Below are 13,199 nucleotides of genomic sequence, written 5' to 3' on the forward strand. Positions count from 1 at the left end.
ACTTAGCGCCGCTGGAACTCCCCAGCAACACACTCGCTCCTCAGTGCAACAATATTGAACGGGCATTACTAGCAGCCTCTGCCAACACACAGTACCTGCACAGGTAACAGCGGGAGGGAGGGAACGACAGGACCCGGAAGTGACAAGGACGGCCGGAGCAAGAGGGAGGGGAGGCCGCCAACACTCCCTTTTATAGAGTGCCACCATGAGGTCATTGGCTGACAGTGACTCTACACAGCAGCTCATAATTAAACACAGACGCGACACATCATCCGGCCGCATATACATAGATGGTGAAGACTTATTTTGCCAGTAAGCGTAATAAACTGGAGTTGAGAACATTTGCTCAGATGGAAAGTATGAAAAGCCTCTCAAAGCAGTCTGTCCCTCATCGGATGCCGTACTGAATAAGTGGACTCGCGCGTGTTTGTCTCCATGGCGACGCCACGCCCACATAGACTAACTTCTCCAAACAAGTCCCTTTATCAAAGGCTTCAAAGGATTCAGTGCGTTTATTGTCATGAGCGCAGTAAAGAAACAGGGTTTTCCTGTATAATTTAAAACCTACTTTGCCGCTTGCAGTCGCTAACAGCGTTTTCAAGACAGGTATGGAATGAAAACAAGAAGTCACAATTATTGTTTGACGTTTCAAAGCAGGTAAAGGTGAGTGTTGTCTTTTGAGGAAGTCATTTGCAGGTTTAGCGATATTTTGTTTAGTTAACCAAACAAGTGTGGTCTTAATTGGCCCTACTGTACATAATCAAAACACTCCTGAAGTGTCTCCAGCTATTATGTGTCTCTTCCATTGCGAGACACCCTCAGCACAATGTTAGATTGAAGGCAGACACCTCCTTATTCACTCATCAACATACATTTTTCTTTATCCAGTCATGTTAGCTGAGGCCCTGGGTCCTGACCCCTTCGGGTTAGAAACATTACGGAAGTCTGCCAACTCAAGGGTAAGGTTACTAACATTTGAAAGAACAGTATGGCATACACACCTGCTCTGTTGGTGTACGCAGCATTGGATTAAAGACCACATTTGAGTATTTATTAAAATGTGAATTCATTTTTAATTTCATCCTTCCTTACTGGCCAGTCCCATAGTATAATATTATAGATATTAGCGAGAATTACAAAGCACCTCTTTTGATATGGACCTCTGGTTAGTGATTTATACAGGAAATGGGTTTTCAGTGTTTTCTGCATTCTATAATGTCCTTAGAGCATTGTGTGTTTCTTGAAAAGTCATTAATCTCTACCTTTTTCCAAAATACCTGGAATGCACCACTCACCAGAGGAAACAAAGTGGAAAGAATCAGAGACAATCAACAAGCCAAAGTATCTGCTTCCTGGGGTTGGAAATGAAGCAAGAGCTGCTCTGGGACAACTGGGATGTGCAAATGGAGTACCCGAAGATCTTAACGTTAAAGAATGTTCATATCAAGCTCCAGAAGCTTTACATCAGGTTTTACAAACATACATGGACAAATGAGATATTTAAACAGCTCACACAGTTTATTATTTATTCTGAAATCCATATTTATTCATATTTAATCTTTTATTTCTCACAGACCTCCAGTGTCCAAGTTTTTCATCGTCTCAACTCTACGGACGGTTGTTGTCAGCCCTGGGACTACCTTCTCAATCCCAGTCACTTTTAGACCACTCCGGAGGGTAACAATAACCTTCACTGAACTGATTTATTTGTAGATCTCTCCACAATTTGAAAGTAGTCTTCCTCAGGCTTTCAAATGTTGGCTGAAGTGACAAGACAAGATTGTAGTCTGATCATTGCAGTTGTTTTTCGGCTTTGCAAGTTGAGAAACACCACAAAATGTGTGCATTTTTAACAAAAATAAAATAATTTTGATACTGTACTAAAGACATGTCATGTGATCTACTTCTAAGCCTTCATGTTCTCTGTAATGCTGTCTGTGTCTGTTTGGAACAGTGTGAGTATGAAGACAGCATTGAATTTCAAGGTAAAGGCGGGAGCTTCTCAGTACGCCTCCGTGCCATCAGACCCCGTCACACTCTGGATGTTCCCGACTCAGTGCTGCTTCCAACCTGTGCTGTGCAACACTCCTCACACACTAGTTTTCTGATCAGAAATGTCAGGTACATGTTAGAAATAGACTTATTGATTAATTTAGCTCATTGATTGGTGCTAATAGATGCTGAATATGTTCTTACTTTGAGGGAAAATAAAAACTCTGAAAATGCTGTTGCACAAATCTTGATCTTTTATAGTTAGGTTCATTAGTTTACTAATTATCTAATATGCACTTTGAGCCTGATGTTCTTTGAACCAGTGCTATTTATTTAGGTATTTGTTAGTTTTCAGCGAGTCAGGAAATGATGCAGAGAGCATTCTATGAGTTTATTTTAAATGTTTGTTGTCTTATGTACTTGTCTGTACTTTTCCATAAGAAGAAAAAATATTATATCAAACTCTTCACTGTTGCCCTTTTCAACATCAGTCCTCTTAATCCCCCTACATCTCCATTTTTTTTGTGTGATGACCCCCTTTTCCTGTGTACTCTTCTTCCCACAGTAAGATCCAGACATGTTTCCAGTGGGAGTGCACAGCACCATTCCAGCTGAGCCCTAAGCTTGGGCTGTTGAAGCCCGGCCAGGAATGTCACATCTCGGTGGTATTCCGACCACAAGAGGCACTGGTGTACCAGAAACAGGCCTACTGTAGGTTTGGAGAAGACAGGGACAAGACAGACAGCTGCTGCACTACGCTGCTGAAGGGACTAGGTACTAGACAGTAACTATCACCTAAGGCACAAATTGAAATTATCCATACATTCTGGGTGTGCTGTGGTCAGATAGATCTCAAAAGGAAATTAACAATTTGGCATTCAACGAATAAGAAACAACATATTTTTCAGTATGGCACTCAACTTCAGTTATTTTGCTGAACATGCCTTCAGTTTCTTTAACCAATATAAGAACTAAAAGGATCTTCAAGATGATAAGTTTGAAGGAACTAACTTGTCTCTTTTCATACCACTGTCATCATGTTCAGCCAAGTACCCACATTTTCAGCTGAAAAACCCTGAGCCCAAGGAGAATCATTGGGATTGTCCAGTTCTAGACTTTGGCTCTGTTCCAGTTGGTCAAAGTTTGCGGAAACACATTGATATATTCAATCCTTGTGCTGTGAGTAGTCCGCAAATATACAAAGAAATGTTGCCCACTCAATGGCCTTTATTCTTATTTCTTTTTGGCACTCTCTTACAGGTAGCTGCATCTTTCTCTCTTTCACTGCTGCCCAATGTGGGGTATTTGTTGAGGTCAGAGTTCAGTTGTGATGTGACCAGGGGTAAGATAGTACCTCGTGATTTGCTACAGGCAACAGTCACCTATACTCCGGCTGTGGTGGACACTGTCTCTGTCGGGTACTTACTTCTAAAATGTAAAGGAGCGCTCAGTGAAATTAAGCTTAAACTCACTGGAAAGTGTATAGGTATGAGACATGGAGGTACATGTATGTTCGCTCTATATGTAGTTCTATATATGTCTAAAAATGTTTTCTTTTATTGCAACTAGGTACCAAACTGTCTTTGTCATCATCTGTGGTGGACTTTGGCTGTGTTGAGGAAGGCAGATCCATCACACAGACGGTGGAGCTGATTAATTCTTCCCATGTAGAGGCTATCTACCAATGGGACCTGGACTGTAGTGGTCACAGTGTGTTCAGTATTCAACCAGCGAGTGGCACAGTGCGCCCTCGTAGCCAAATCACACTGAGAGCTGTCTATAGACCTACACAGCCCATTGCACATTACAGGAGAGTGTCGTGTCTTATCCTGCACAGGGTAGGAGCCAACATGCAGACACAATCATATTCACAACAAATTAACAAACATTTTTAATCTTTAATTTTTTTTATCTCCGCAACTCTTCCCTGAAGGATCCCATTGTCCTTGACCTGATTGGTACCTGTCACTCAGAGCTCCATCAACCAGTTGTACTGAAACTTGAACACTTGGTTCTTTATAATCTCAACTGGTCTAGGAGACAAGACCAGTCAGACACCCTCATTGCCATGCAGCAAGGTCCTGAAGTACAATTACACCAACAGGGAATACTCAGCTCCTCAGAAGAGGTAACGTGTCAAATGGAGATGGAAGATGTTCAGATATTTGTATTAAAGTTTCTTATATGAAAACATGACATCGCTTTTTAAACAGCAGATGCCATGAAAGAGCACAGTATGTTTGGTATTGTGTCATAAATATCTCTGTCATTTTCAGTCACACCAGAGACCAAACAGTGCTAGCGTGTCAAGAACGCCCATGGAAGATTATTACCAGTCATGCTTAGGGTGTTCTCTTCCATCTCCACGTGTATCTGTGGAACCCAGTGAACTAGTATTTAACCACAAAAAATACTCTTCTTTTTCTACATCCACCACATCCTCTCAGTGTGTCTCTATCACCAACCATACTAGCAGGAAACTAAGGTACCCCTGCATGGCATTTATTTGGCCTCTCAATGTAGCACTATTATTTTTTCTATGTAAAACCTGTTTGACCACACACTTTCTTGCTCATTCATTATTTGTTTGCTTGTGGTTGTTGTCTAGGCTGGTGTGGACTGCTGCCCCAGATTCTTCATTCTCTGTATCTCCCTTATTGTGTGACTTGGCTCCACTGAAAGTCACCTCATTTCGAGTGACCTATGACCCCAAGCAGCTCAATAATCTACATGCAGCAAATCTCGAGTGCTTTGCGTACCATAAGGTAACGTTTGCATTCTACTGCAGTGATTCCATCAGCCACTGGTGCATTTCTTCTTCTCTGAATAATCACCTGAAAACATCGACTTTTTCTCATTTGACTTTGGTGCCTGTTGGGGTACCAAACAGTTTCAGCTCATGTTATTCACTGCTGCTTGTCCTCTTACTCCTCTGGATGTTGCAGGATGATAATAACATAGAGGAGCGACTGCTATGTCCACCCTGGTCTTTGACTGTCAGAGTCATAGGCCACTCTTTTCTGCCTGGCAAAGAGCATTTCATCCCCTGCTGCTCCCTGAAGCCCCCTCTAGTGGTGAGACATAAATATTATAATATAGATGTCTGTCACTGCTACTTGTAGTCCGTCTTATGTATTGTGTTTCCATTCTCCAAATAAAAAAACTAAGATTATATTTAAGATTGCAAAGTTGAAGATCTTATCAAATGAAAACCTTTCTTTGATAAGTTTTAAATTAGAGGATAGTGACTGCAGTCCTTTGTTCTTCCCAGGTGTTCCCACCCCTTAGTGTTCTATCCTATCGCACGGTGCTCCTCCAGAATTGTGGCATCCTGCCCCTCACTTTCTCTCTGGGCCACAGCTCAGCCCCCACAGAATCTGTATTTTTAGTGCCCAGCTGTGGTTTGATCCAGCCTGGGAATCATCAAATCCTAACACTCAGAACAACTCCCACAGAAAACTATCCCAAAAAGGGGTTCAACTTATGTCTTCAGCTCAATGCAGATGGACACATGAAGGTAAAATGTAGACTACATCAGAATACAGAGAGAAAATGTTTACCACATGGCTCATATGGGTTTTTCTGTCTCTTTGACCCTTAGGAACTGACAGTAGTCAGTGTAGTTGAAAAACCGTCCGTGTCTCTGGAAGGAGATGGAAGCTTATATTTCCACCCAACAGCAGTGGGCTCACAAATGCGACACCCCCACCACATTCAGAATCTCAGTAACTCACCTCTAAGGTTGGAGAAGGGATTTTTTTTTTACCATGCTTATGTTCCTTGACATTTTTATATTATTTGAATTTATGCAAAATTTGTGAATTGTCTTCTAAGATGGCATTCTGCTATTTTCCTCTATGTTAGATTCCATTGGAGCATTCCAGAGCAAGACCAGAGTCTTATCTGTGTTGAACCAGAGGCTGGTGAACTACATCCCAATGAGAACTTAGTGAGAGACTGAGAGATTCACAAGATTCAGAGATGATGTGACTGATTGAAACAGACCTGAAAATATTTTTAATGACTCACTATTGCAGGCCCAGATATGGTCCTTCAACCCACTGGCAGAAAAGACCTACACGCTCACACCTACCCTCACCTTCTGGCCAACCTGGACACCTGGACGTAATGAGTCACAAATGACCCTTAAAGTGGTTGGAACAGGTGCCAAAGGTGTCATAGAGGTCGGATTATGAATTTGTTTGCATGTTTTATTTGTGTGTGAATACTCTAACCATGTCAAATTGGATACAAATTGAAAATACTATTGCATCACTGAAGCAGTGTTTGCTTGTTTGATCCCTCTTCAGGCGGAGAGAGCAGCTGTTGACGTTGGAGAGATTCTTGTTGGAAGCTGTCGGGCAATTGAAATTCCTCTTGTGAACAAAAGCCCCTGTCCTGTCTCCTTTTCCCTCTCTGTACAACAAACACTTCTGGATGAGGAAATTATTCCCTTTCAAGAGACGGATCCAACTGGTATTGTGTTGTGCGACTTCATACTGGTCATTTTAAACGTGTGCAGAGTGTGTATTTATTTTAGCGTGTTCATTTAGCATTTGGAAATGAGTTCTCAGTGTTTTTATATATTATTCAGTGCTGTAGTCTAAATGTGTTCTGTTTGGTGCTTTTAGCCCTGCAGCTATGTGAGAGGGGTACCATTGCCTCGCACTCCACAATGTTTCTGCGATCTACTGTGATACCATATAGGCGAGCTCAGTATCTATTGACAATCAGCTATCAGACTCTGAATGCCAGCGGTAAACAAAAACAAGCCCTCACACTCAACAAACCTTAATATATTGTTTTCTTATGAAATGATTATTAATGCTGTCTTCCTTTACATCTCTCTCTCTCTCTCTCTCTCTATATATATATATATATATATATATATATATATATATATATATATATATGTATATGTATGTCTGTTTTTTCAGGGTGTTTGTCATCCTCTCCTCAAGCTTTGTGTGAAGTGCGTGTCAAGGGTGTGCTTCCCACCCTGCAGGTGATTGATGCTTGTGGTTTTGGCAACGTCAGCCGCCTTAGCAAGATGCAACTATTGAAACACTTCTCATTGGACAGTCTCAACAACCACCTGCTCTCCAGCCCCTCCCCTGCAGAGCAGTTTTATAAAAATCCCTCAAGGCACAGGTTGGACAAATAAATACAACCACTATTTCTTGCATAATTTTCATCCAGATTCTTTTCCAGTTTAGGATCATTATGTTGTATGTATGTAATACATATTTTTTTTAATCATTGCTTAAATTTTCAAAATGTGGACTAAGGAGTATAACCTTGTCTTATCTTTCTCTTTCTAGTCTGCACCCTGGACCTAGCACATTGTATTTTAACTTCAGTGCTGCTCCACTGAATTCAGACCTCTCAACTTTTGTGTTGATGTTTCACAATCCTAGCTCCATTCCTATCAAATGGTAAATAAAAATCATACCGGACAGAATACAGTCAATCCAAATCAATGGTAACTGCAGTTGGAATTCCTTTGAGACTTCTCAGAAATGAATGAATTTGAATTTATGCCACACAATAAATTAGAGTAAAATCACATTAACTCTTTAAGTTTTATAGATGAAAGAAAATATGAGCTCAACTCTCCTGGACTGTTAAGTAGAGTTTGATATTTAGTCTTTCTATACGATTAGGGCATTCTTGTTTCCAGAGGAGCAAAAGATGGAATTGGAATACTGGGCAGAGACGGGACAGTTGAACGGTACTGAGATGTCCCCGATGAAGGTCAGGCTTATATTCCTGTATAACTGACATTCTGCTATTAAAAAATATTATTTAGAACTTGTGGAAGACCATGCAAACCCAAACCCAAATATTTTGATCTCCCCGTCAGGTTCACGAAAACCCGTTCAGTGTGTCTCCCTGTTCTGGAACTTTACTCCCTGACCAGCAGAGGGCAGTACGCTTCACTTACAGGTCTCAAAATACTGAAAAAGCTACAGCAATGAGACTAAAACAGAGAACTGGAAAATATTGGCAAAGATTAAAAAATCTATACTCTTCAAACTTTTATATGTATTTTAAAGAAATTCTGTGCTCTGATAACATAAAATCCACAATAATAGCAACTGTGTCCTCCACAGGCATGATTTTGTGGGGGTACATCAGCTTCCTGTTGTCTTCAAACTTTCTCACAGCAGAGAGATCTTGGTGAGACGGAGCTCCAGAGAAATTTACACAAAATCAAAACAAACTGCAGCACTTTTACTGCTGGTTGAATTCAACTTCTAAAAATATATTTAATTAAGTTCACATTTCTTTCATTTTAGTGACTTTCCATTACTGTCTCTTAGTTGATGTGGTACATTAACTCATTAAATTAGCATTATAAGCTGTAACTTCATGTGCTTGTGTTGCTCTATGTGCAGCTCAACTTTCAGGGGGTCACGGTGAATACAGACAGACCTTATCTTCACTTTGCTTCCAAGAAACATGTCTTCACTCCTGTAAATATTGCAGGCTTTGCTGCTCCAAGGCAGGTGAGTTTATAATTCCTCAGAAAGAAAGAAATGTCAGTAGTGGTTAATTGATGATTTATTGATGGAGCTGAAATATACTCTGTTGTTATTAAATAACATCTGTTTATTGGTTGAAAAAGCTTCAATAGATTAATCCTGTTTTTAACTTTGTTGCACTGGTTTGAGAACCGAACCTTGATGTGTGTTCTATTAAAGATACATCCGGTGAAATTGCTCTTTTGTTTGTCCTGCAGGTATATGAACTACACAATGCTGGTGCTGTGGCGGTCCATTATAAGGTGGACTTGCCTGCATTGTCACAGCTGAGGGCAGACAACATTACAGTTTTATCCTGCCTCAATCCAGAAGGAGAGATCCTACCAGGAAAGACTACTTTCCTAAATTGGATCTTCTCACCACTGGAGACTAAGACATACCATGTAAGAATCGAGTCCAACTCAGTCTCCTTTCTGCTTCCTCAAACTCTTTATACAACTGGTCTGGGCGGCTAATGTTGTAGACATCAGAGTTCAGGCTAAACTGTTCCAAAAGTCAGCAGAAATTAATTAATTCAGAATGAATCCCAATGTAATTGTGATTTTTATTCTTATTTCTACCACCAGATGGATATTCCTATCCACGTCCAGGGCGGGGACACCACTTTGGTGAGGTTTGAGGGAAGTGGATTGAATCCCTCAGAAATGGGTTTCAAAAATTCATTTAAATGCAGAGACACTGAGACATCAGAATCCTGTATCCAGAGGCTGCCTCTTCCAGGACAGGTGAGAGCAGTTTTTGACTTAGAAAACACATTTTGATTTACTTTATTTTCTTGGGTACCTTCAGGCTCTTCAGACATCTCCCCGTGTTTCTTTATTTAACCTTCATCTATACAGATGATCTCAATGAAACACAGGGTCTTATTCTCAGGAGAGACATTGTCAAGCAAAATCCTCAGTACTAGACATTTTGATAGAAAGAAAAAGAAAGGAGTTTATATGCATTTGACTCAATGTGTATTTGTGTGCGTTTGCACATTTGTAGGTGGTGTTCCTGTCTAACAATAGCGTGTCTCTTGGCGACATCCCAGTGTGCTCACGATCTTCAAGAATCTTCTTCCTGACCAATACATCCCACACAGACACTTATCACTATAAATGGGACCAGAACATTGACCAGGTATAGGAATGTGTACATGTAGCATGTGAGTCATGTTACGTACATGTGTAGATTTCACCATTTTGAAAAAAAAACGAGAACATTGTACCTCTTCCTGTTCAGCGGTTATTTTATAACGACTAACCTGAAGATTCTTTGTTCAGGCGATACAGATTTGTCCAGAGCGAGGAAGTCTTCATCCAGGGGAGAGTGGCCTTTGTGTCCTTACCTTCACCTCTACGGACTACCCCACTTGTTATCAGCAAGACGTCATCTGTGAGGTAACTCAACAATATTTGTGTATATTTAAAACCTGCATTAACTGCTTGAGTTCACTTTTCGCTTCTTTCCAGGTCATTCAAGAAGCTGCCCTGAAACAATATCACAATGCTTTGCATTGTTGGGAGGAGAAGCAGAGACATCTAAAGGAATTCCGTATCGCAGACAAAAATCTTACAGTAAGCCAACTTGTTTTGTGAAATAAGGTTTTTTCTGAATTATAAGTCATATTATTGAAAATGACAAAGTCTTCTTTAATGACCCTTTGTGTTACTTCAGGAACCTGTTGCAACTCCAGGGAGAAAAGGGGCAACACTCAAAAACTATAAGGTGGTACATTTACTGTCAATAAGACTTGTCCTTTACAATGTAAATAATTTGTTGACATTCAGTTTAAATTGACTTTGTATTAAGCAGAGTTTAATTTTAACTTTGACCTGTGTCTCTCCTTCAGACTCTCCCTCCCATCTATAACACTTGTAATTGTGAAACATTTGGTGGTAGATGCTCCAGGATAGTTAGAGCTGAGCAGCGGGCACAGGAAGCCTTAAAAGAATGGAGACACCCTGAACCTCCCCTACCTCTTCTGCTACACCTGGGGATCACAGCTAACTCCCATCACTTCCTGGAGTACCTTATTCACTTCCCTAACCAGATCAATAAGCACTATCAGTAAGCCATTCTGAGTTTACAATCGCAGACACAGCAACAGACTGAACTCGCACGAAACATCTTTTGTTATTTTTAAAGTCAATTTTAAGATATAGGGAATTGTGGCTCATGTTAAGCATCTACAGTAGAGCCTGATTTCCATTCCAAACATGGAAAGAGAAACCTTTTCTGTGCTTTCTCCCTAAGATGCACCCAACCATTCAAGCCCCAGAAGCAGGAAACTATTTCTTCATACATATCTCTCCCTGCTGAGCCGCCTTCAGTGACACATGTCTCTGTGGGATCAGTCACTACACACATACTCACCTCTCTGCTCAGGTAATATAAACACCCAGGCACTAGGAGTATTTTTGTGTGGGTTTATGTGAAGGTTTTTTTCTGCCTCTGCCTTACAGGTCGATATTTCATGATCCAGCATTCACTCAGTGTGTGGTTGCCTCTGCATCCAAAGCCATCACCTATGAGAGTAAAGAACCTGGTCCGTCTCGCTCTCCCTCAGTTCCATCAACCCTTTCTTCAGCCACAACACCAGATCAACCTGTTCAGCTGGGAGGAACAATGTCCCGGCAAAGGGAACAGTGCAGCACAGTGGTCAGTGAGGGGACTGCAGAATGTTTGAGAAACACACCTCATACTCCGAATGTTCCTCGCGACTTGAGCGAAGAAGTTTTGTTGAAGACCCTCCACAACCTGATGATGGAAGCCATCAGTGGAGAATTTGCTCTCACGGCACACCCAAGCACCTTAACCCTACCGCCTGTTTCTACCAGGTGAACACACACATTGTTCACACACACTGAGAGTGATAACTGTCCTCTCCATATGGTGTTTGTCAGACATTAAATTCTGCAAGATTTAAGACTTTGTGTACTTTATAAATAACAGGAGAACACCTAAAGCCGAAGCAGAACAGAGAGGAGACTCGAAAAAATGAAAGCTGGGACTTCAATATCACCATCTACCCAACGCCACAGATGTCCACCTCAAGTTTTGTGCTCACTTTGCTCTGACATATAACTCATCACCTCTGGATTACATCTGGTGCCATCCTTTTTTCTCTCCTCTGTCCCTACTGTGTTGCTGATATGTCTTTTTTTTTTTTCCGAATATTTGCAGGATCTTTTCTAAAAGACTGCCACATCATTCCATACTGTGAACGGATGTTGTTCTTTTTGTTTTTATCTATTTTTTCTTTATCTGTTTTGTATCAGCACCCAATTTCATTTTTGAACATGACAATGACAATTAAAGTGATTTGTGACAGTTCATACATTATGTTATAATCGTTTTTTTTAAACAGTAGTAGATTTCTCTAACAGTACAGAAACACTCTCACGTACAGTAATAAATCCATAGCTTTAATGCTCTAAATTAATTTATTTAGGATACCAAAGAACACCAATATGTTTGAAATAAAAATAGGGTTTTTAGGCAATGGAATACAAACAATATCAAAAAATAAAAGATTTTTTACGTAGACAACCTTTTGCTTTTCTTTAACCAAATTTTACCGATGTCAAATATATCATATTCAACTACTGTATTGTACTGCAGTTCCCTTTTCTGCCACAATGCTGCTGAGCAGCACCGCTGCTTTCACACATTTCCAACACTCGTCTATCCCTCTTGTTCGTGTTTGCTGTTGTTTCTGTGAGCATCTCAGCACGTCAGGCTCCGTATTTTGGATACTTTACTGTTCATCATGGATGATAAAGCAAAGGCTAGTGAAAATAGTGGTAGTAGTGACCATTTCTCTGATGAAATCTCTTATGAAAACTCTTGTATTGTTGTTAAGATGTACGATTTTGCATGATTCCATATGAATGACATGGACAACTTTAGAAGACACCAGTCTACGACAGCTCTTTTCAGTTCTCAAAATCGGTAAAATAAATTAAAATTTAAAGTTTTATGCATACCTGACAGATAAACAGTAAAATTCTGTCAAAATTTTCATTCATTTAAATCAAACCCCACAGCATATTAAATCCTAATTTAATTTAATCTCAATTTAATATTAATTATTATTATTATCATTAATCTGTTTTAAGTCTATGTACTAGTCCTGTACATTCCACCAACAGGTTTTCACAACATCCACTAGATGGTGCAACATGCAAACAAACCACGTCAGAGTTCCCCTTGAGACGCTCAAATCACAGCCAAACAGTTTTCACTGTTTCTGCAGTTTGCCTTCATTAAATAAAGTGGCAGAAAATCTTGAGCATAGTTATGTGCTCTGATTTGCACAAAAACTGAAATCTGAAGGTGCATGATGCTTGCAAAATTCATTGTTCCGTTGAAAAGCGCTGCATCTGTTTTCTTGCAAAAAAAAGAAGAAGTCGAGGTTGTGCTTTGATCTACTGTATATGGAACTGAGACCACAGATGGCTTGTCTATTGTTCTTCAAACATGAAATAGTCTCAGATAGTAAAAGGAGGCATTGGTCTCGATATTGGACTCAATGTAGTATTCTGTGCTGGAATGTGCTCCTGTTACAAAATCCATGGGTCTGTGTGTGTGGCTGGTGACACACGACATAGTGAGTGAAGGATGATCCAACAGTCCTCTGCACCCTGTATCTCCAAGGCAATCTGTGTGTGAGTCAGT

General features: G+C 40.3%; 1 protein-coding gene across 1 annotated transcript; it reads left to right on the top strand.

The window, feature by feature from the left end:
• The first annotated feature begins 890 nt into the window (after positions 1–890).
• cfap65 (cilia and flagella associated protein 65) lies at positions 891–11,748 on the top strand. The gene is made up of 34 exons (XM_068328374.1): positions 891–959; positions 1,299–1,468; positions 1,575–1,677; positions 1,955–2,121; positions 2,558–2,766; positions 3,038–3,171; positions 3,253–3,478; positions 3,562–3,830; positions 3,926–4,120; positions 4,269–4,477; positions 4,601–4,757; positions 4,938–5,066; positions 5,264–5,509; positions 5,594–5,733; positions 5,857–5,941; positions 6,030–6,176; positions 6,303–6,468; positions 6,624–6,749; positions 6,930–7,143; positions 7,314–7,427; positions 7,656–7,746; positions 7,856–7,938; positions 8,106–8,172; positions 8,391–8,501; positions 8,735–8,920; positions 9,104–9,262; positions 9,525–9,659; positions 9,803–9,919; positions 9,992–10,096; positions 10,197–10,247; positions 10,372–10,589; positions 10,776–10,907; positions 10,985–11,359; positions 11,475–11,748. Exons 1-34 carry the CDS (start codon positions 891–893, stop codon positions 11,521–11,523), a joined length of 5,154 nt encoding a protein of 1,717 aa, XP_068184475.1. The 3' UTR covers positions 11,524–11,748.
• The last annotated feature ends 1,451 nt before the right edge of the window (positions 11,749–13,199 follow it).

This window comes from Antennarius striatus, chromosome 12 (assembly GCF_040054535.1).
Source record: "Antennarius striatus isolate MH-2024 chromosome 12, ASM4005453v1, whole genome shotgun sequence".
NCBI lineage: Eukaryota > Metazoa > Chordata > Actinopteri > Lophiiformes > Antennariidae > Antennarius > Antennarius striatus.

Coding starts and splice junctions, on each gene's coding strand:
- cfap65 (XM_068328374.1), top strand. CDS start 891: ATGTTAGCTGAGGCCCTGGGTCCTGACCCCTTCGGGTTAGAAACATTA. Junction 8,173..8,390: donor CTCACAGCAGAGAGATCTTG/GTGAGACGGAGC, acceptor CTCTATGTGCAG/CTCAACTTTCAGGGGGTCAC. Junction 9,920..9,991: donor AGCAAGACGTCATCTGTGAG/GTAACTCAACAA, acceptor GCTTCTTTCCAG/GTCATTCAAGAAGCTGCCCT.